General features: G+C 44.5%; 1 protein-coding gene across 1 annotated transcript; it reads right to left on the bottom strand.

The window, feature by feature from the left end:
• Positions 1 to 14,477: 14,477 nt before the first annotated feature.
• eif3d (eukaryotic translation initiation factor 3, subunit D) lies at positions 14,478 to 22,913 on the bottom strand. The gene is made up of 16 exons (XM_080832221.1): positions 22,824 to 22,913; positions 21,886 to 22,011; positions 21,354 to 21,399; positions 21,108 to 21,244; positions 19,563 to 19,648; positions 19,364 to 19,436; positions 18,908 to 19,023; positions 18,283 to 18,415; positions 17,945 to 18,092; positions 17,553 to 17,683; positions 17,161 to 17,246; positions 16,820 to 16,949; positions 16,328 to 16,470; positions 15,629 to 15,821; positions 15,063 to 15,156; positions 14,478 to 14,634 (listed from the first exon to the last, which is right to left on the bottom strand). The coding sequence occupies exons 2-16, from the start codon at positions 22,006 to 22,008 to the stop codon at positions 14,618 to 14,620; spliced, it is 1,656 nt and encodes a 551-aa protein (XP_080688347.1). The 5' UTR covers positions 22,009 to 22,011; positions 22,824 to 22,913; the 3' UTR covers positions 14,478 to 14,617.
• Positions 22,914 to 22,984: the final 71 nt, after the last annotated feature.

Below are 22,984 nucleotides of genomic sequence, written 5' to 3'. Positions count from 1 at the left end.
AAATGATACAGGAGGACTGTAGAAGGGAAGATGATTATGAGGTAAATTCTGACAGAAAGACTGAATCTTCCTTCCTAATTCAAATGGTTTGGAGCCACAAAAGTACACCAACATCCACGGCAAACCATTACTATTCTCTACAATCTGGTCCAAAATGCAACTTACTATGATTAGTTTCGCTAATACAAATGTATGCTGTTGCAGTGTACACTGGTACCCTGGTAAACAACTGTTGCTGTCTACAACCCCGTGATATATCTAAACGAATCAGCACCCTCTAATCAGCACACACTACACTGCGATGTTGGAACGTTTGTAAACGCCAAATTAAAGCAGACAGTTGACATTTCCACATCTCCTTTTCATGAGGATATCAGCACTTGTCAAGCTGTATCCTTCATAGGGCTAACGGCTTTCGTGTGTTAGCTCCGAGTAGCGCGTTCAATTAAGAAGGAAAGGAGCTACCAAGGGAGATATACCGGGGTTAAGGGTAGCGACAGAGCCCTAGGAAATGTTTCCCCTCCGAAACACTCCTGAAAACTAAGCACTTTGTAAAGCTATGTGAGTAACTGGCACACACCGTGTGTAGTCATGACGAAGACATTAATTGGCATGCTATGTAGGCAGCCTTTTAAACCAACTGATTAAGCCGATGCATCTCTCTCTCTAAACATACATTTATCCACGCAGAGAGGAGATACACGGGAAAACGCAGGGGGAGGGAAACGACAGGGATGGATGTTTCTGAGGAAGATGTGGGTAAAATAAAGCGTAAGATCTATGGAAAATATATGTTCAGGTGACAACGAATAGATGATTAAACGAACACATAAACACACAAAGGGGTAGATTTCCAAGAGGCTAACATACTTCTGCTGAATAAAAACGCATCAGAGGACTAAGGGAATAAAGAAGCCATTGAGACGAATAACGACCAACAAAATCAAGCCAAACGAATGGGTAAAATACAAAATAATGGCAAAATAAAAATGATTAAAAGAAAACAACCTCTAGTTTTCCTTTTTTCTAAAATTCTGATCTCCAGTTTCCATAAGTGGCCCCTAGATGGTGAAAGGTTTCCACGAAATATGAAAAAATGGTGTAAAAAGAAGTACCGACGTTGAAGATCCGTGGAGAGCGCCGCGCTTCCAGCAGCAAGGCAAGCCGACCATCACTCGACATAGAGGCGGGCAGCAGAAGAGGAGGGGGTAGCAGTGGCGATAGGGGTGCCGCCGAAACCGCTCCTAGACCGGCTATCCAAATCCTCCGCGGCAGCGATTATATCACACACCCACAGGCGGAACCAAAAACAGAGCCTACACGCATGCATAGCCCTTGCGCCATTTAGGAAAAACACGGCGGCAAAACAAAGAGGAACGGCCAAACAAAATCACAACAGAGAGGAGGGGACAGCCAAATCATAAATGGCAAAAAACAAATCACACCATCGCACCAATCCTTTGCACTACGCGTCTCCCCGTCCCTCTGCACGCTGTGGTAAGTGCAAAGATGTGAGGAGGGGGGAGATGGTTGGATGGGAGGGAGAGAGAAAGACAGAGGGAGAGGGAGAGATAGATCGAGAGAGAGAGAAGCGGGTGAAAATCTCCACAGCTCACACCCGAACAGAGTAGGAAGGTTAGGGTACAAGAGCGAAGACTGCAGATTGTCAAATTATGAAGAAGGCAATTTACAGCCAATGCGACGTTCCAACGTGTCACGATCGATTGTCAACACTGTTTTTTCTACCATAAACCTCGTAATGTCCACCCACTCCATCGCAGGGAGCGTGTTCACAATGCGCTCTCAAATGTCTGAAATAAGTTCTGGACCAGAGGGGTTTGAGTTGACATGAAAGACATGACGATAAATGGAAGATAGGGGTTACAGGTTATGTTTAACGACATTCTCTGAAATTCTTATACCAGGGACTAAACCACAATAAGCCATGTTAGTTATATGTACAGTGTGAAGAACGTTATTATCAACGTCTGAATGGCTCTGTGGAGCTTTCTGCTGCATCGGAGACAGTTCAATTTTAACTGGTATGACTTAATTTGCAGACTGTTTTGAAATATTTTTTTACTACTATGAACTTCACACTAAAACAGATATGTTTTTTTTTTTTTAATAAATGCAAATGATTAACCAAAATATAACAGCATTAACTCGCATGCTTTTAAACTCAGGACAAAAGCAATAAGCCATGTTAGTTATATTTACAGTACGTATGCATAGATTGTCGTCCAAGCTAGCTAGTGTTAGTGGCGTGGTGCTGAAACGGACAGCTCCCTGATATTCCCTCTTCAAATGAATCCTACCTAAGTGCCTGTCTCCCCCTGGCGGCTTCTATCCAAGAGAACCGTGTGGCAGAGCGGTCAACACTGACACATAGCAGCGATTTAAGAGACTGTTTCCATCAGAAGTCTCCACACAAGAGCATTTAGGGATAAACTCTCACATGCTTCGAGCTGTCTAAAATTCCAAAGACGAGTATAAATGCATAGTTCATTTGCTGCTCAAATAGCATCCGAATGTTATTTTTGTATGTTCACTGACAGCTTGCTATAAGGCCACTTTAAACTGGTAAGACATCTAGGTTCATGTGCGCAATGTGGGATCGGATCTTATCCAGTAACAGGGCAACAGTGATAGGGCACATGGATTATAAGGGACCGGGAGGGAGCTGCTCGGAGACAACGCGATAGGGAGAGGGAAAAGACTCGTAGATGGGGCACGAAAGAAGAAGGGCTTGCATGGATACGAGAGCGCGCGGCAGACTGATAGATTAGGTTCGCTACCCAGCCGCCCCCCTTCCCCTTCTCCCGGCCCCTACCCATTCCCCACCCGATAATGCCCTCCTTCCAAAGCCTGGAGGACCTCTTTAACATTCTAGTCTGCTAGCGTTCTCATTCAGTTAGCAATGCAAGGTGCAGATACAATGTTCTCTAGGTGCAGAGCGAGCAAGAGATGCGACTCTCCCAAAAGAAAACGTTTCATTGCAGACCGCCATCTTATCTTTTTGATCATAATAGTTTGAATCTCTTTGAAGAACATCTATGTGTCATTGGTGGATTTGACTCCAGATATGTTTGGGTATGTTGAAGTAGTGAGAAGCGTCGGTTGAAGTAATGCGCCAGCCGCCAGGGTCGAAATAGCAGAGACTTTGGTGGTGGCAAAGCAACGGCAATTACGCTCTGAACGAACAGCACAGGCGTCATGCCAGCTCTGACGCGCCCGGTTACGCGCCCGCCCGTTGGCACGGCTTGTGGGCAGCAGCAGTGTTTGCCCGTGTCCGTCCAACAAGCAGATCACACTGATCTGAAGCGCCATTAGCCAGATTACAACAGCTCTTAGGGCAAATGAGCAAATGCACAGCTGTGTCTGTGTGTGTATGTGTGTGTCTCTCTCACACACACGCACACACACACACACACACACACACACACACACACACACACACACACACATACTCACACACACGCACGCACACACACGCAATTCACACCCACCAGCCAATGTTCACTCCTCTTCTCCTCCTTCCCTCTCTCACACAGGCTTTGTTACGAGTAACTTCAAGTTCCTTGTGATTCTGTTTTATAACCAACTTTTCCACATTGCAGCAGTGAACAGGTACAGCGCACAGCTCAGAATCGAACATCCCTGATCGTCGCTACAGGACTACAAGGCACAACCATCTTTAAACAGACATGATTCATACCAGACTAAAATAATATATGTAATTTTTTTTTAACTGCAAGCTTAATTGTATCCCTTCTTTCGTTTCTCCTTCCTCCACTTCGCCCGTTTAACTCCTTTCACTTCCTTTCCCGCCCCGGGACCCGAGTGAAGCGCCCCCTTCTTGTCCCGCACCGCCCGGGGTTCCTGCTCATGAATGAGGCACCTGCTGCATCCTGGCCTACTTTTAGAGTACCTCCACTCCTCCAAAAAAAGCCACGAGCAAAGTCAAGCTGGAGACGAGCTATAGGAGAGGAAGAAAGAGAGGAGCTAAGGAAGGGAGGGATGGAAATAGCTCACAATTAAAAAAAAAAAAACACTAAGAGGAGGGGAAGAAACAGACTAAAAAAAGAGTGAGGCAAACGGGGGCAGGATCCAGGCATTGGCTTAATATATCTTAACCGACTTAAGGGGCCGGGGGAAGGGGTAAGCCTTGCAAGCAGCTCACGTCATGAATGCTGAGGTCACAAAGCTAAAAAAGACACTTTGAGTGAATCAAACTTACTGAAAAAAATTAGCCATCCGATCTGTTACCTCAACAAAGGCCTGTGTGAAACCCTGCTCAGTCATACCTTTAATCATAATGTCTGATAAAACTGATAAAAACGCAGCATCTTTTCGCTATATTGTCAGCAGTCATAGTTCTGTAGTTACTCCCTATGTCCCCTGATTTGTTTTGATTGTTCAAAAACTGCATTACATGACCAGTTGCGTATTTCCATATTCTCTTGTCATACGACGACCTTCTTGTCAAACTCTCTTGGTGTAGTCATATCTCTTAAAGGGTCCTCCTCTAAGGCAGTGGTGTTCTCCCATTATCTTCCAGGACTGAGAGACTTACATGTGGATGTCATGAGGAAGACATTTAAGACCGATATTCACCATGGCAGTAGAGCCACAGTAGTGAGATTAGGCACCATTACGGCCTCACTTTATCATGTGGTTGGTGATGTGCATTGACTCTTAGCCCCTTGGTGGTGGTGGTGTTGGATGGCATGGCGTGGGTCTCCCTTTGGGTGGGATTTCTAGGTTGAGTTTGGTGGAGGTTTAATTAAAGAGTGCTTTGGAATCTCTCCCTGCTAATTGAAGGAGAGGATTGCCTGTGGAGACACACACACACACACACACACACAAACCATCTCCATGGACCTCCTGCTGTTTTTTGTTGGTGGACACACTTCTCATCACTCTTCCTCTCTTCCCCTCGCGGAGATCCCCTGGCGGCCTACTCCTCCTCCTCCTTCTCCTTCTCTTCCTCCTCCTCTTCCCTCTCTCCTCTTAATGGGCCCAGTGTGCTATCAATGGTAATGGCCTGCTTGTCCCACTCGCCTCATTTTACAAGCTTATAAATGGGAGGCTAACCACTTCAGGAACCTGTGGCTTGCTGTTGACTGGTGTGTGTGTATATATGTGTGTGTGTGAGTGTCTGTCTATGTGTGTGTGTGGTTGTGTGTGTGTGTGAGTGTGTGTGTGTGTGTGTGTGTGTATGTGTGTGTGTGTGTATGTGTGTGTATATGTGTGTGTGTCTGTGTGTGTATATGTGTGTGTGTATGTGTGTGTGTGTGTGTGTGTGTGTGTGTGTGTGTGTGTGTGTGCGCGCGTGATGGTCAGCAGGAGGGTAACACATGGGCACTGCATGCTTGTCCCTCAGGACCCTGTGTCTAATTTGGAAACAAGATAAATTAACCATTAAAGAGTTTTGGTAGGGCTGTCCAATAGTAATCTAGAGATGGTAGTTCCAGATAGTAATGTACTTATGTCATAAGTAAATCACTATGACAAAACTGCAGGAGTTACACATCATTTGTGACGTGACATATAAAATACTGTTATATTTGGGCAGCTCTATGGAACCAGTATGATCATGGCATCTCATAAAATTAAAAATTGTAAACCAGACTTATCGCATGTCAACAAAACAAAACACCAAAAAGCATTTGGTTCAACAGAAATGTCTAAAAAACATGCCCACCACTGCACAAGCTTATGCAACTGTGCAACTTATGTCCTCACTTTCCTCTGCCTTTGAAAGTACCGGGCATGCATAGCAGATTAAGTGAGGTTCCCTTCCTCATGCTCCTGTCATATATCTATCAGGGACTGGAGAACAGCCATAGAGCTGAATCCAGTTTTAAAACATTCATATGAAGATGTCGTGGTGCAGTGTTACAAGCTGGTTGATCTCAAACCTCATTGTTTTACACTCAAACACTGAATTTCAGAAGGAGCTGAGACCTGTCTTTCTGTCTGTCATATCTGCATGTCCTTCTTTTTCCCCTTTCTCTCCCTCTATCTCTTCTTCTTTTCTTTTCCTTCCTCTCCATCTCCCTCTCCTTCCTCTCCCTATCTCATTCTCTCCTTCCTTTCTCTCTCCCTCTCTCTCTCATTCTCTCTCCTTTTCCTTCCTCTCTTTCTCTTTCCCCCTCTCTCTCCTTCTTTTCCTTCCTCTCTCTCGCTCTCTCTCTCTCTCTCTCCCTCTTTTCCAAGGACGGTGTAAAAATAAGAGCGGCCTTCCCTGATGGGCAGAGCAGACCTGCGCAGCATGGTGGACGCTCCTGAGGATGACACAGTTCTCCGAGCGGAGCGGAGCAAGGTGGCAGCCCAGATTGGAACGCTCCTTCTGCGGACTGCTTCCTCTTCACCTCTGCACTTAGAGGAAAAGGAAGAGGAGGAGGAAGAGGAGGAGGAGGAGAAGGAGGGTACTGAGGAAGGTAGGGTTCTCCGGGGAGATAGGAAGTATGCAAGTAAGACAAACATGAGGTGCAGTGGCGGCGCCAGGGGGGGGCTAGGGGGTGCTAGAGCACCCCCTAGATTGGCCATAGCACCCCCATAGCACCCCCAAGAAAATAATGGTTTATTTAGGCCTATTATTGTTATTTAATTTCATTCTGAGTTCTTAATAAAATGTATTGTGTGATAATAATATTTTAATCACAAAAGAAAATAACAGATTGAAACTAGAAAATGCATTTCCTGAAGGAAATACCAGTGCATGAAATGCAAAAGTTAAGAAAGAACGAATAAAAGAAAAGAAAAGTGAAAGAAGGAAGGAAGAAAGGAAAGAACAGTAAAAGAAGGAAAGAAGAGTGGAAGAAGGAAAGAAGAAAGGAAAGAAGAGTGAAGAAAGGAAAGAAGAGTGGAAGAAAGAAAGAAGAGTGGAAGAAGGGAAGAAGAAAGGAAAGAAGAGTGAAGAAAGGAAATTAGAGTGGAAGAAGGAAAGAAGAAAGGAAAGAAGAGTGGAAGAAGGAAAGAAAAGTGGAAGAAGGAAAGAAGAGTGAAGAAAGAGAAGAAGAGTGGAAGAAGGGAAGAAGAGCCGAAGAAGATAAGAAGAAAAGAAAGAAGGAAAGAAGAAAAAAGAAAAAGGTAAGAAGAGTGGAAGAAGGGAAGAAGAAAAGAAAGAAGAGTGAAAGAAGGAAAGAAGAAAAAAGAAAAAGGTAAGAAGAGTGGAAGAAGGGAAGAAGAAAGGAAAGAAGAGTGGAAAAAGGAAAGAAGAAAGTAAAGAAGAGTAGAAAGAAGGAAAGAAGAGAGGAAGAAACAAAGTAAGGAAAGAAGAGTGAACAAGAGTGGCTCTGAATAAAGACAGTAAAGAGAGAGTGAAAATATTGAAAGAAGGAGAAAAAAAGAGTGAAGCAGAGAGATGGAGTGTGAGAGAAAGTAGAGTGAGAGTTATAGAGAGAAAGAAGGAGAGAGAGAAAAAAGTAGAGTATGGAAGGTGTCTATTAATATTCCTAGTTATACAGTTGAATGGAGAGGTACAGAGAGAAGAGGACCCTTGGAGGCTTGCTGCAGGTGTCAGTGAAGCACAGGTGCAAGCCAGTTTAATTACCCTATTATGATGTCATAATGGCCCAATGTAAGTCAATGGGAGAATTTAGATTCGTTTTTCTTTAATAACTTAAAAAGTATAAAGTTTAGAAAAGTGAAAAATACATAGCATAAGTGTCCTTTACAAGACCTACGCGACAAAGTTTGAATGAAGTTTCTACGTTAAGCGGTTCGGGCTGAATTAATCGCAGAAAAAGGTAACAAGAATAAGAAGAAGAAGAAGAAGAAGAAGAAGAAGAAGAAGAAGAAGCCTAGGAATAACAATACAGGGCATTTCATGCACTGTAATAAACAGATTGTTCACGTAGCACGACACAGACACGTTACGCGTGAACGTGATTGTTCAATGAGTAGTAGGCTAAGTAACAGTAATCCTCGCGAGCGGTCAATTCTAAGTCAAGCGTTCACAAAATCACGAAAATGGATCGGTATTTGATCCGCAAATTTCCTCGAGTTGAATAAGATGTTCAAGAGGAAGAAAAATGCAAGAGGTGTTGGATTCTGATTCTGATGTAGAGGAAGAGGAAGAGGAACATCCTGGTCCAAGTCAACCCTTCACCTCTACTGAGGGCGCTGCTAGCCATGCTGCTAGCACCCTGGGTGACTTAAGCATGAACGCCCAGGATGGTCCGAAAAGACCAATATTACAAAAATGTTGTGGAAAGCTTGCGCTTCACTGCTTGTCAGGGGATCTCACAGCGAGGCCACATTGAAGATGAGGATTCAGCAAACAGGGGTAATGTCCGCGAGTTGCTATCTGTAATTGGAAAATTTGATAAAACCGTTCAGAAAAAGTTAGATAACAACCCGTCAAATGCAAAGTATGTGCACCATGACGTGCAGTATGAGATCAATGTAATGGCAGAAATAATTAGGAAACAATTAAGGGATGTTTTAAGCATAGTTTTGTGCGCACTTTTTGATCTCTTATTATTGTGGTTTCTATTGGTCTCATTCATGTTTTTATTGATTGTGACCTAAAATAATATAGCCTACACTTTTTGAAAGCATTTCTGACTCTTTGCCTTTTTAAGTTAATTCTATCTGATATTCTAATCTGCCGTCTTTAGTTAGAAGTGTATTGAACTTGGTATGTTTAGTTTAATTTGTCGCACATGGTAGTGGTGACCTGGTAGTCATCTGGCGCAAACTTAAATCCACACACTGAAGTAAGTGAAGTATTTGGGATTACGTTATCTATAACATGCTGCATCCATTTTGACCGTCGGAGATGAACGCAGCTTTGTGCGCGTCCGTCAGAAGTAGCCTAATGTTAATACGATCGATTTGAATGACGCTTTTTATGTACCCCAAAGACTCGTTAGAGATCAAACGTCTAAACATATGTGACGATATGGTGGGGAGGTGTTGTAGTAGAGAAAAATGAGACTCATATGCTATCACCCTAAATTCATAGCACCCTCAGTAAAACGCCGAGCACCCCCATAGCACCACCAGAAAAAAATCTCTGGCGCCGCCACTGATGAGGTGTTTGGGCTAAAGTAAGCTCAAGAAGATGAAAGAATGGTAAGGTTAGACCATGGTGGGTTCAGGAGAAGAATGAAGAATAGACAAATGAATTTGGCCTTCCAGTAGCAGGTCCAGAATCATGTCTGTTGTAACTGATTAACTTGAGTGGTTTTAGTTTTTTTTTTATATTTCACATGTTTCAATAATGTTATTTAGTTATGTTTTTACTTTAAAGAAGAGAACATGTGAACAGAACTGCTGCATTTGTACACTGGAGGCTAATTCCAAATATTGAGAAGCCAATGAATTAGTGATATGATATACGCATGACATCAATTAATGAACATTTTAACCCGTGTTTGACTAATGTGCGACACTGTCATCGAAAATTAGTGATATGATATACGCTGCCATCAATTAATGAACATTTGAACCTGTGTTTGACTAATATGCGACACCATCATCTAATATTGGGTGTAGGAATACTGGATGGCATCCAGCATGAGTTCAAGACCTCACATTAAACATGCTTTATTATGGACTTCATGTCTGCATTAATTACATAACATACCGCACTGCGGTCACAACGGCACAAGCGGCTTCATGGCCATGAATTGTGTTAAAGTCACAGCCGTGTCATCTCTGCAAAAGCCGTGCCCTTCAAATGTTTCCCTCCATTCAGTCCCACAGCGATGGGGAGAGTTGCTGCTACTCTGCCTCACGTTTGCTACGTCTGTCAGAATGAAGTTCTATGTGTCGTTATATTACAGTAGAAGTTTTATAGTAGTATAGTATAGCACAGTAAAGTAATAAAGTAGGCCATTAGAGACATTCTCTAGAAGTATCTGAGGTCACTCTGTTTCTACCAATCCCTTCATCTACATTTTTTGTGTAAACAAAAGTATGTACTGCTTATACGTTCTGTGTTTCTACAGTATCTAATTCTCGTGAAAAACAATCAGACACACATACATAAAGGAGCACCAGGAAACAGCATTGCCACTGCGGCTGTTTCTCGTCTGTGCGTGTGTGTGTATGTGTGTGTGTGTGTGTGTGTGTGTGTGTGTGTGTGTTGAAGTTACCTTGGCTGAACCCGTTCTCCCAGTATAGGATGTGGCGGCGACAGGGCCAGGCAGGTTGTGTCTGCACACTTACATAAGCGCAGCCTATAGGGAACATGACACTTGGCATCTGATGGCTTTTGTATTGACTTCTAGGCATCGCCTGTGCTCTGGGTGAGAGCATGTAGGATCTCTCCCCCCTCTCATTCTCTCTCTCTCTCACACTCGCACGCGCCCACACACACACACACACACACACACACACACACACACACACACACACACACACACACACACACACACACACACACACACACACACACACACACACACACACACACACACACACAGGGGACTTTGCCTGTCAGTGTCATAGCATAGGCATTTATTAATTCTGTTCCATTTTCGTTCAATTCTTCCTTTCAACTGTGATGTTCTATTTTAATTTCTCTCAGTTCTCCTTCACTAATGCTTGATAGTTCATTCATTCATCCATTCAGTACATCTCTCTCTCTCTCACACTGGTGTCTAGGGTTTGGGAGGTAAAGACTAAAGGTGGATTTTTCTCTCTCTTTCTCTCTCTCTCTCTCTCTCTCTCTCTCTCTCTGTCTCTCTCTCTCTCTCTCCCTGTCTCTCTCTCTCTCGATCTGCTTATCCTCTGTTCCAGCACCGCATGGCAATCAGCTCAGAGCAAAGGCAACCGCATGTGTCTTAACCATCAGATCTCTCTCTCTCTCTCATCCCTCCCTCCCTCTCTCTCTCTCTCTCGCTCTCTCACTCTCTCTCTATCTCTTGCTCTCTCTCTCTCTCTGCAGACTTACCATTTTTCCCTAAAATTGGTTGCGATGCCCTCCATTTCTTTTCATTCTTGCCATCTCTCTCCATCTCTCCCTCCCTCTCTCTCTCTCTCTGCTGCTGGGTGAGTGGGCAGTGGGGAGCGGATCAGAGGGGGAATCAATATGTTTTCAATTTGCAGCAGCTGCTTGCTCCCCTGCATCCTAATTAGGTGGTGTCGGCCCTTTAACTTTGGGGAGGGGAGCGATGGATGGATGGAGAGATGGACAAAAAGAGAGACAGACGAGACAACACAAAACAGATTCAGAGAGAGAGAGAGAGAGAGAGAGAGAGAGAGAGAGAGAGAGAGAGAGAAGAGAGTATTACATTGGTCAAATCAAGTCACCTTAATGTTGGCACAACGTTGATGTTTTTCCTTATCAGGGTCAGCATCCCAAATGCCAAAGTGTCACACAAGTTTGTCACAAGTAACTCACATCATCACGTCATTGCACCACAGTGTGCCTCTACCCTCTGGCCGACTGCGATATGCACTCTCATCTATTTCAGCCTTCAGCATGTAGACAGCATGTAGACATATCTGTTCTACTCCACTTGGGTGATCAAACTCAGGAGGTCCCTTACAACTCACTTAGGCCCCAAGGCCACGACCTCTTGGTCTGTATTAGGCTAGAAAGGCAGGGAACAGAGTTCAGAAAAGGAGCTAGAACATCAGTGGAGGTTTGGCCCCTCGCTTCGCCAGCACGCAGGGACAGCCAGGAGAGTGTGCAGATGTGCTGACTGCTCAGTTTCCATGGCAACAGCCTCTCCTCTCGCTTCCCCCTATGCGCCGTACCCCCCATGCCTTGGTTCACTCCTTGGCTCCGTGTAGGTCCGCTCTGAGGCCAGCTAATGGAACCCCTCTGCTTGTGTTTGTGTGTCGGCGGCGGCGACATGTGTGTGAGAGGGATTCTGTGTGTATGTAAGTTTCCCAGCTGCTTGCATGGATCAGGCACTAGCCTGCCACTGTGGTGTTATGGGTCTCTGAGTGTGTGTGAGTGTGAGTGTGTGTGTGTGTGTACATTATTCAATACTTTATGTTCTGAAACTTGCCATTTTCAACTGATGCTTGACACCATAGTCTGTCCCTTTCACATGACCTAACCTGTTATAGGTTACACTTCTCTCTCTCGACAAGCAGATGCGTGTGCATGCATGCTCGTCTCCATGCACGTGTTTGCAGGTGCTTACTGTTGTATGTGCATTAATGCACAAGTGCACATGTGCATGCATTAGTATGTCAGTGCATTAGTGCACCTGTGTGTGCACATATGTGAAAGCCTTTATACTTGCACACAGCTGTTGAGCTGCTGCGAGTGATCAGTCATCAAAGATTTCATTCCTTCTTTTGTCTCTCTCTCGCTATATCCACTACCCACAAATCAAATCAATGCATTATTTTAAAAATACAGATTAAAGAAACATGTGTATGCCAGAGAGGAAAGGTAAATACCATATTGTGTCTAGTGTGACTGTTGTTCCCACTAAAAACTCCAGACTAGGTCACAACCTGCTGGAGGAACTCCCAAAAAGGGATACAAACTATACCAGAGTTATATCAAAAATGTCCCTTTTTCTTTTTCAATCCGAAGCCAGAATTCCCTAATATTTTTCCCCTTATTTATTTTACTTTTGTGTGTAGGCTACATGTATCCTTATCAGGTCGTTTTCTGCACTGTGGATTTAGGCTACATATAAAAAAAACGAAGGAACATGAGGCTACAGAAAAAGGATGTACCAGATCTATAAAACATTTAGCTGGGTTTGTGCAAAGCAGGTAGGCCTTAGGTATTTATCTACGCTCACCCATACGCTGAACACTCATCACCTCGCACCTCTATCTCCACAATCGTATGGGTTGGTTCTGATATTCGTGGGGTCTATCAAATCAACTTCACCTTTCTTTTTGTCAATAAACTTAAGAGAAGTGTGAGGAAAGTTGGTTGAACGCTGGTTTAAATGTTCCCCAAAACGTTACCCTCCTTACCTCTCAACGAGCCAGCGGCACACATTCTATGTGTATGTAAATGTATTACACACAATATATTATTTAATGTCTTAATTCTATCTTCCTGGTTCAGTCTCAACTCACTGTGTTTCTTAGTTTTGCCCCTTTTCCCCTAAGCGCTTCCCCCGCCTCTCCGTCTTGTGTGCGTGCTGAGCGAGCGCCATCACTCGCGCGCTGCTCTGTATGCTACGAGTGCTCCGTCTGTCTCCTCAGTTTATTGAACTATTTTTAAACCAGCTCCACGCCTAACCTTGACTGGCTGACTGGAGAGATTGAGAGATGGAGATGACAAGAAAGAAAGGGAGGGAGGGGGCGAGGGATTGAATGGATGAGACGGAGAGGGTGACGGATGGCGGCAGCCAAGCGAGTGTGTGTGTGTGTGGGGGGAGAGAGGTTGAACGGCTAAGTGAATGGCTAAGATGAAGAGACCCTGAGGGAATTGTGTGCGTGTGTTTTTGAGGGGGGGGGGGGGGGGGGGGTCGGTGATGTATCGGAGGGCCAGTAAGATGAAGTCATGGCCGGCTGAGTTAAAACAGCTTGTCACGACACAGTACACACCACACAGTCAGGTGCAACCACAAGGCTACCAGTTACGCGGATCAGCGTCGTGCATGCTTAGATTTCAAGGGGCGTCCTGGTCGGCCATTCATTTTCAGGGCCAGCAAGAATGTCCCTCTCCATGCTTCAAGATTCTGCGTCAGGTCTACAAAGCTGTTCTGAGACCCCCCTAATATCTAGTATGCTGCTACTGGTCCAAGCTTTCAGAGCCCTCGTGTGGCCAAATATCGCAATTGCAGTTTTGCTTGTCTGAATTGCTGCAGCCTCGATTATCAAACTCAGACATTGGTTTCCTGGGAAATAAATTCTGCTGGCACGGTCCAGTCACAGAGGTAGTAAAAAAGGCATTACATATTTAGTATGGACAGTTCACCGCTGCTCACAGGCACAATCCAGTCAATAGGTCTACTCTGTAGATAGGTTTCATTTGTGTGTCATGTCATTAAAACACATCTGGCAGACAGCAGTATTCAGCTTCTGCAATGTTGGCATCACCTACCATAGTTGTGTCCTCTGTTCTAATATACTTCACTACAGTTGTGCAACACAGTGCTTATTCAAAAAATATTGTTATGTAGAAGCTTCTCAGATTTGCTTTGTTTGTGTAAGAATACGGGAACACAAATGTAGTTATAAACTGAACATGTTTTGTCTGTAAAGGATGGTGGCTATGGCAGAGACTGTTTAATGACAAAGTCAACATTTTAAATGTTTGTTTTATTATTGTGTATCATTATATATTCAGATAGGACATCTGTTGATGAATGGAATAATTATACTGTAATAAGAGCACTCACCGCTTTGTCTACCTTTGTATGACAAACTGAGTGAAGCAGCAAGAAATGTAAGATAATGAATTACTCAATAAACACTACAGGGATCGATAGAACTCATTGATATGTTGCCTTGTATCCTCATTGACAGACAAAACGTTAATTTAAAAAAGGGGTCACTGACTAGAATGAACAAAGTGAACCAAAACCATGGGCTTTGCAACATTACTCCATCTTTAATGGGACTCGACACTTGATCGCTCATCTGCTCAAGCCACTCTGATGAGATGCGGGTGCACCCATGGAGGGCGCAGACCCGTTTGGTCTTGCATTTGCTTTTTCCCTCTTGCTTCTCACAGAGGCTCCTCATCTAGAACAGGAAGAGAGGGAGGATCGGGGGAGAGAGAGAGATGTTAACAGTTATTTTTTGAACAAGCAACTGACACTTCCATCACTAATACACTAATAAAGAACATTCATGAAGCTCAACTGTAACATTCGAAACTTTCCAGATAGAAAAGGCTCATGTTAATATCAATATACTATTAACACATTTCAATAACACTATTACGGCGTTTGAAATCTTAAATGGGGAAAGAGAGATGGCGAACACCCCTGTCAGGTTCAGATTAGATTGCCCACTTAATCACAGGTCTTTAGGGAAGACTTCCCTACCTGACCAAGAAGCACAGCTCTTGCCCTGAGGCTTTCATTCACACCCCTGATTACAAGGGATGGAAAGAAGAAGGGATGGAAAGAAAAAGAAAAGAAAAACGACTGGGAGATGTTTCATCTCACCTTCTTCCTCATCATCCTCTTCATCTTCCTCCTCATCCTCGTCTTCGTCGGAGCTGAAGGTGCCGTCTGGCAGGCTGTAGATGCGGATGACTTGCTGTGAAGACACACACAGGTGTGGAATACAACTCATTAACCATACTGAAAAGGCATGTCCACAGCTACACCAACACTAGGAATAGCTCCATCAGGTGAGCTCCACAGGTGGTGATTCTGTTCTCTGGCTTGTCCTGATACGCATAGGGCTTCACAATGACCAATAGGGAGTGATTCAAGTTGCTCAAAAGTCAAGACCAGCACAAAAGTTCAACGCAGATTATAAATTTAAAGCAGCTGAGACAGTCACCAGTTTGATGGTCCGTGTCCTCCGAAGAAAAGAACTGATGGTCAAATGAAACAATACAACGAGTGAGAGTGGGGTTGGTAAAGGATATCCTCGTGGCGGTTATTCAGCCATGGGTAACAGCCTTGAGGAGACACTTTACCAATCCTACAAACACCGGGTTTTACACACAAAAAATAACTATGAGGCTGTGGGCTGAGTGTTGTGAGGCACTCCGAGGGCTCACCTTGTTGGGGTCCTTGAGGATGAGGTACTTGCCCTCGTCCAGCTTACGGCAGATGTCGATCACGCAGCGCAGGATGCCCCAGGCGTTCTCCATGCTCAGGTTGATCTGGCTGGCAAACTCGTTGGGCTGGAACTGCTGCGTGCCCAAGACGACGTGGCGTGCTGAGTCCTTCACGTGGTATCGAGACACATACCTGTGACGGGGGGAAGGATATCCATATGGTTACGAGACGAAAATATCTAAACTGAATCTAATTCACCTAGTGCTAGGTTAAAGTGGGAGATCTCTCTCTCTCTCTCTCTGTGTGTGTGTGTGTGTGTGTGTGTGTGTGTGTGTGTGTGTGTGTGTGTATGCACTGTTCACTGGACTTGCATGCACAGGGATGAACAGGTGGTCAGGCACGGGTGCAAACCTGCCCAGTCTGAAGATGTGCATGGCCAATTGTTGAGCTCATGAGCGTGAACCTAGAGTATGTTGTGCTTTTATGACTGGTTAAGCCGTTTGGGTTATCAGTATGTGTGTGTTTTTTTGTGTGTGTGTGCGTGTGTGTGTGTGTGAGTGTGAATGAGAGCCAGCATGTAAATTGTGCGTGTGTGTTTGTGTGAGACTGTCCATGAGTGATGACTGATATGTGAGCTAACATATAAAAGCACATGTAGTGTGTGTGTGTGTGTGTGTGTGTGTGTGCCCCTAGCTCACCCCAGTTTCAGGTACTCGGACCCGGCCAGCATGGCGCAGCAGGTCCAGCGGGCCAGCTTGTAGCTGTTGTTCTTCAGCTCTGTGGCCAGAACAGCTCCCCTCTGAGAGTCCAGCTTCTGACGCCAGTCCACTCCATTGCAATGCTGAACAGAACAGACCAAAGCAAACACACACGATCAGCCAGCCAGCCACAGCTAAGACAAGACTTCATTCTGCTAATATGCTCATTGTCGTACACGCAATAGATAATGACGACACAGTCCTAAGACAAAACTCAGAGACTTGGATCACGATTCAACCGCTTTGCACTCTTGAGATACGGAAGGCCACAAAAGCCAGACTAGCTTTCTAGCACACTAGCACTGCTTCATTTTCCTCATCACCCTGATATTGTCTGCTAGTGTCTCTGAATGACCGGTGTTCATTCCCCAGCTCAGATCTAGACTAGAAGTACACATCTTCCCACTCTGCCCCTCCGTCTCGGTGTCTTACTCTGGAGTCCCACTCGTTGAGGGTCTTCATGTTGATGAAGGACACTTCCCCACTGGCTCCGGTCATCACGCCATCGTGCTCACAGCGGACGATCAGATCGATGTCTTCCCCCAGCTTCCACCGCCGGTACCTGGTGAAGTGTGGAGACAAACACGCTCTTTACCACTACAATCCAAAGCTCCATTAAATCATGGCGCTTCAGAGATTTAGCGGGTCAAGATAATGTTATCAAAGTTGATTGGAGAGATAAATGGATATCTAGGACTAACCAGAAAGTGAGCTCTTGTTCTAACAGGTCATTCAATTTGAGGATTTCATTTTACAAATCCAGACTGCTTTACCTGTAGGCCACGGAGGCCACCTCGTTCTTGTCCGCGTCCTCCTCCACGAAGGGGTTGGGGTTGGGGAACTTGTACCTCTCTCCTCCCTGAAAGGAAGTGCATATGGCAGTTATAGCACAATACGATGCACTGGATAACGTGCCCACAGATCACTGATAACTGCTGATTTAAAATAATAATAATAAAAAAACACTCAAATTAGCATTAGCTAGAATTTGGTCATTATATCCATTCAGTTGTATTGTGTCGTACTGTTTAGCTTTTGATATTACCGATAATGATGCTCCAAGTTGCAAAACATTTAAAATAAAACTTCCCTTGGGGGAAAAATCATTAACCGAGCAAAGCAAGCTCTGATTTAGTAAAATGGCCGTGCAGAGCCTCTACTGTACCATCTTGAGGCACTGCTGGCTAAAGTTGTGGTTGATGTAGGTTGCCTCCATGGCCAGGTTGCGCGGCGAGTTGAAGGAGTTGCCCTCGTCCTGTGGCGGCTCATTGGCCGTCTCACTCACTGTCAGCAGATCTGGAGGAGAGGAGAGAAGGGAATAGACAAAGACGTTAGCAACCACACAGCATTTATGTGCCCATATTGTTTGTCACATCATCGTCCACCTTTTCAGGGATCTAAGGGTCCTTCTAAATTTGTGGCTGCTTTTCAATCTCATCTTCTTTGTAGAATTTCAACAACAAACCAAGGTAACGTAGACTTATGACTACTATTGGAGACGTCAAATTAGAAACCAACCAGAGTTATGTCCAAACTATGAACTAGGGGCTGGCTCACCAAAGTCAGAGTTGTCCCTCTTGTCAAAGAACAGCTTGTTCCCCACCCGCTGCACTATGATGTCCCAGGAGTTGACTGAGCGCGTGCAGCACATCAGCGTGGCCAGGATGGCATCGGTGGCAAACACGTTGCCCTGGGTCTTGGCAAGCTGAAACAAGATGGCACACACAAAAGAATATGGGTCAACTCGTTCTTCTATTCCCGGTGAGATGCCTATTACAGGGTATCACGCTCTGCCCTGGTCTTCACGTTCAATTTATTTTTAAAGACCGAAAGCCATCTGATTGACACTTTTGTCCACATCTCACAGTACAGTCGAGTTATGCATTACCACACACCTTGCGGATAACCGGATCGTCAGTGGTTGTGACGGTGTGGAAGATCCTCTTGATGCTCTTCAGCTGTTTCTCATTGCGCGTGGTGACGCGATCGAAGGACTTGTCGTAGTACTCCAGCGCTCCACAGCACTCGCTGTGACAGAGGAAGAGGGTCAAAACATGAGGTCAGTGGAGCTTCCTCAAACAGCCAGAGCAAGGGAGTAGCTCTGCCTAGCCAGTTACCATACAGATTAATCACACCCCTTCATGTAGCTGCACCTAAACCTAGTCCTCAAGCTGTTCAGTGGTACATGAACTGCATTAGACACGCGTAAAACAATCCCCCACAGCCACGTACAATTTTGCCATTGACATTTATTCCCAGGCGACTAACATTTAAACTCCTCTTGGATAATCACCCTTCATAAGTTAGGGTTTTATTAGTCCCACTTGATCATTGTGCAATTAGCAAAGTTTGATACGTCTCACAAAAAAACGCCAATTATAAATATGGCCTTAGGTTACTGGCCAGCAGAATAGCCAATACAAATACTAATATATATATAAAAGCCATAGAGCACAAATAAACATAAACATTGATACACACACACACACACACAGGACCAGTGGTGAAGTTTGCACTTACATGTCTGTGGGGTCTTCCACTTCCATGTATCTCATCTTCATCAGGCGGGGGAAGTCCATCTCCTCCTTCACCTCCCAATCACTGCGCACCTCCACTGATGAGTCTCTTGGCTTCAGCTGCGCCAAGGCACAAGGGTGGAGGAGGAACAGAATCAGAGACAGGAACAGAACAAGAGATAGGGGCGAATTAGAGAGAGTTCATCTCATGTTGACTTCAAATGAAATCAATTTCAAGCAGACAGTAGAAGGGGGGGCAGCAGTACACACAAAAGCGCCAGAGGAACAAGATCCCCAACAACATTTTAACACGTAGAGAAATGTGACAGAGAGGTTCACTTATTGCTGCAGGCAGACTTCACACTATTTGGGTTCACCCAGAGTCCAGCTGAAGAAACCCACTGATCTACTTTCATTGTTTTTTTTTTTTGTATGTTGAACACGGGGAACAGATGCCCACCTGTGACTTCTGGTCCCACTTCTGGCGAACACCAAACTGCTTCTGGAACTTCTTCTGCAGACGCATGCGGTCCCTTGACGAAGAGATAAAATTAGATGATGGAGGGGAAAAGACAGGGAGCGCCTCAACTATGATCGACTATGATAAAGTGAGCGATACGAGGATTGGCAGAGGTCATCGTTTGGCGCAAGGACCTCACCTTTCCTTCTGCTTGGCGCTCTTGGGCAGGGTCTGCATGTTGAACTGAGCCACGTTCCTGCGGTCCTTATCCCTGCGCAGATTCCTCTGCAGAGAGAACACAGCACCAAACCATTACTACCAAACCAGACCAGTCCAGACAAGGTACACATACTGTTAGGGCTGGGCGATATGGGAAAAAGTTATATTTCGATTTTTTCCCCAAAAAATTTTCGATTTCGATTTTATATCACGATATGAACAAAATCACCCCAAAATTTTTTGAAAAACGTACATGCAAATACCCGCATTCTGGTGCATTTTACCATGTTTTTCTCTGAGATGTAAATCATGTTATCAGCATATCAAATTCACAATTGATATAGGTTTGGTGGCCTGATAATTATGTTGGCTACATTCAAACTGACCACCTCATTAAAGTATGACTGTTCAGGTCAGAAATGGCCAAATGTGTATTGAAACGCAAAGTCTTTAAGGATGGAAGCTGCCAGAAGTAAACGGTTCACGTAGGGGAAATAGTTTTCATACATGGCAAAGCTTGACAGCATGCCCAGCACACCAATGTTCATTTTATTTGTGGCATTGACATCATCTTTCGTGTGTGAGTCAAAGAGAGGTATACAAGTGAGTGACACATTCAAAAAAAAAAATCTTCTTTGGTGAGTGTGTGTTTAGTCGCTGCTGTCGTTAGAAAAACTGCCATTAGATAGCTAACGTTAACGCCAGATTAGCTCACGGTTGTTATGGCAATAACAATACGATTATAGCCAGATAATGTCCATTGGGTGGTCCTTAATTGTCCACTACAGGTAAAACTTGGGCAACTCTGACTTACTTTCCTCTTCTTCGGAAAAAAAATCCGTATGTCCATTTCTGTGGTCTGCTTCTAGCGCGACGCTCCGATCAAATCAGAGAATGAATGAACATTAATGACAGTTGAATCTGCGTGCGTGATGAGGCTGCGTAGTACACCAGGAAAACGCGGAGTGGATTTATATTGCTGTGGGTATTCCCCACTGATAAAGTTGAACGGATTTAATTGTGAAGCAATGGAAAGAATAATGGACTAGTAGACCAGCAGTCACGCACGCACTATTTTGACTGCAAAAGTGGGGGAGTCGAAACGACTTGTTTTGAAAAGTGAGGGGGTCTTGTCCCCCCCCCAATTACATTGTCGCGACGCCCATGGGCTACGTGCGGCGCTGTATTCGCGGGTCTGTGAAAACATTGATTTTTTTTTTTTTGAAGGCGCCGTCTAATCGAACATCTCATTTCAAACCGTAGAAAAAAATTACATCGCGATTAAAATCGAAATCGAAAAATCGCCCAGCCCTACATACTGTACTACAACACACACTGTCCTACAAAAAAATAACAATCTTAACAGCAGTGTGAATGCTCAACTACTTAAAACATGCCTTGAACACTACAGTAAAAGACAACTTACAAATCTCAACCCTACAACTACAACGCCGATTAACATATTCCACAAACACCATTATAGCCATGAGACACATGCTGTGAGAGTGTGTGTGTTGTTCATTACCTGGGCGAACCTCAGGCGGTTCCTCTGGTAGGCCGTCTTCTGGGTCTTGGCGGTGTCCACCAGCTGGAAGCTGGCCTCATCCTCCTCGTGGAAGTAGGCATACTGGCTGCCCCCTCCGAACTGAGACGAGTACTTATCTGAGCCACAGACACAGTAGGTTAGGTCACTTACAGCAGCAGACATATCTATACTAGGTCAGGCACCATTTAAGATGAAGTATGGTGTTAATGCTGAGGGGATACTCACTGGTGTATCTCTTGTCCTGGTAGGTAGCACCAGTCCAATCAGCTACCTAAAATGAATGAAGCATTTTAATTACATTCATTGAGAAAGCACTTTCAGCATGTGATGCAACTTATTAAATGGGGAAAATTGCTTTTCACAAGATGGTCTGCTGATAATTTGTCAACCAGAGAAAGCAATTATTCTATCCAGCAGTATTTCTGCGCACAACAGTTTTGTATGCCTTTGCTGTATTGATAAGTGACACAACAGGGGTCTAGGATGCCACATCTGCAGAAAATATATGCCTAGGTGCTTGTCCGTTATAAGTACATCTCTAATCCTACAGCACTTTGTCTCAGTTAAGCCTCAGCAGAAACATACTGTGACTCAGTGCTTGCCACCTGGAACTGAATTATACTAGATCCTCTGCCTGTTTCTAGATAATCATAAAAAGACTCTAATGGTAGCATAAAACGGACAGTCATTAGAAGGTATAACTGAATCATCTCTATCTACAAAGGCCAGGTGAAAACGGATTGCTGTGTCAGCTTACCTTGCCCAGACGATCCCCTTTGCTAAATGGTTGGTAGGGCATGTCTTTGAACTTATCAGGAACTGCACAGGGACCCCATCCGGAGGGGTTATCCTGGATCACGGGGGCTAGAAACTTAGCCATGGCCTGCAAGGAAGAATGATAAACAACGAAACATTGGTAACGCAAAGTTCTTAAAACCTGGTTACTCTAGATAACTAGGGTATAAGCAGAACTTGGCTGCGCCTAACGGGATTTCACTGACGTTAGAACTCAGACTTAGCTTCAGCACTGCTATCTTCAAGCGGATATGCTTTTAGCACTCCTCAGTTTGCGCAGTGGTCTAGTCATCATAGTAGTCGTGCTTCATGCTAAATTATGATCGGACACTTGATAAAGTGAGCTGATGTTGCTGGTGTTCCCGAAAATACTCAGAGTTGACAAACGTTAATGTCAAGGAGCGTACTACATGCAACAGCCAGCTTTTAATAAAATGATACTGGGATACATAGGTGAGGTTGAAGACGAGGCATGTTGATCCAAGCGTCCGCAAAGGTATTGCTATGGTTAGCATTAACGCTAGATGTTGCTACTCGTAAGCTAGTAGGGCGCTCGAAGTTAATTGACAACTTAGCCAGCAGTAACGTTTGATTTAAGTCTGAACTGCTGTTCATGTACCCCAAACACAGATAACATATAGAAATAACATGAATTCATGGAACCTCCAGACAGACTAGCTAGGTAACGTTAATATCACCAAACTGTTAGCTAAAGCCGATGTTAGCGGCTGTTTGCTGAGGGATGCATAGGTCGGCTAATGCTGGTGGTAACTGCTGCTAGCCTTGAGCCACCTTCTTTAAAGACTCAGGTACTGCCATCAGTACAATAATGGCATACAATCATCATGATGCATCTTAACTTTTAAGGCAATTCGAATCGAATCTGGATATTTAACAAACCCGTGAAGGATGGAAGATGATTCAAAAGTACGTCGGGCCACTGAATTATTCCTCAAATCTCGATTTCGCCGGCGGAAGAAGGGCAGGTCTTCTGACGTAAATAGAATTGTTAGACTTCCTGTTTCCTGCGATCAATTATTTGCGACAGTTGGTGTAATGTG

This window comes from Sprattus sprattus (genome assembly GCF_963457725.1).
Source record: "Sprattus sprattus genome assembly, chromosome: 1".
Taxonomy (NCBI): domain Eukaryota; kingdom Metazoa; phylum Chordata; class Actinopteri; order Clupeiformes; family Clupeidae; genus Sprattus; species Sprattus sprattus.
Note: the sequence above shows the minus strand (reverse complement) of the source record. Positions and strands in the feature narration are given on the sequence as shown.

Bases quoted from the DNA above. Each gene is read 5' to 3' on its own strand.
- eif3d (XM_080832221.1), bottom strand. From the start codon at position 22,008: ATGGCTAAGTTTCTAGCCCCCGTGATCCAGGATAACCCCTCCGGATGG. The intron at 18,416-18,907 runs GTAAGTGCAAAC...CCTCTGTCACAG, and splicing joins GTGGAAGACCCCACAGACAT to CGAGTGCTGTGGAGCGCTGG. The intron at 16,471-16,819 runs GTAAGACACCGA...TGTTCTGTTCAG, and splicing joins TCAACGAGTGGGACTCCAGA to CATTGCAATGGAGTGGACTG.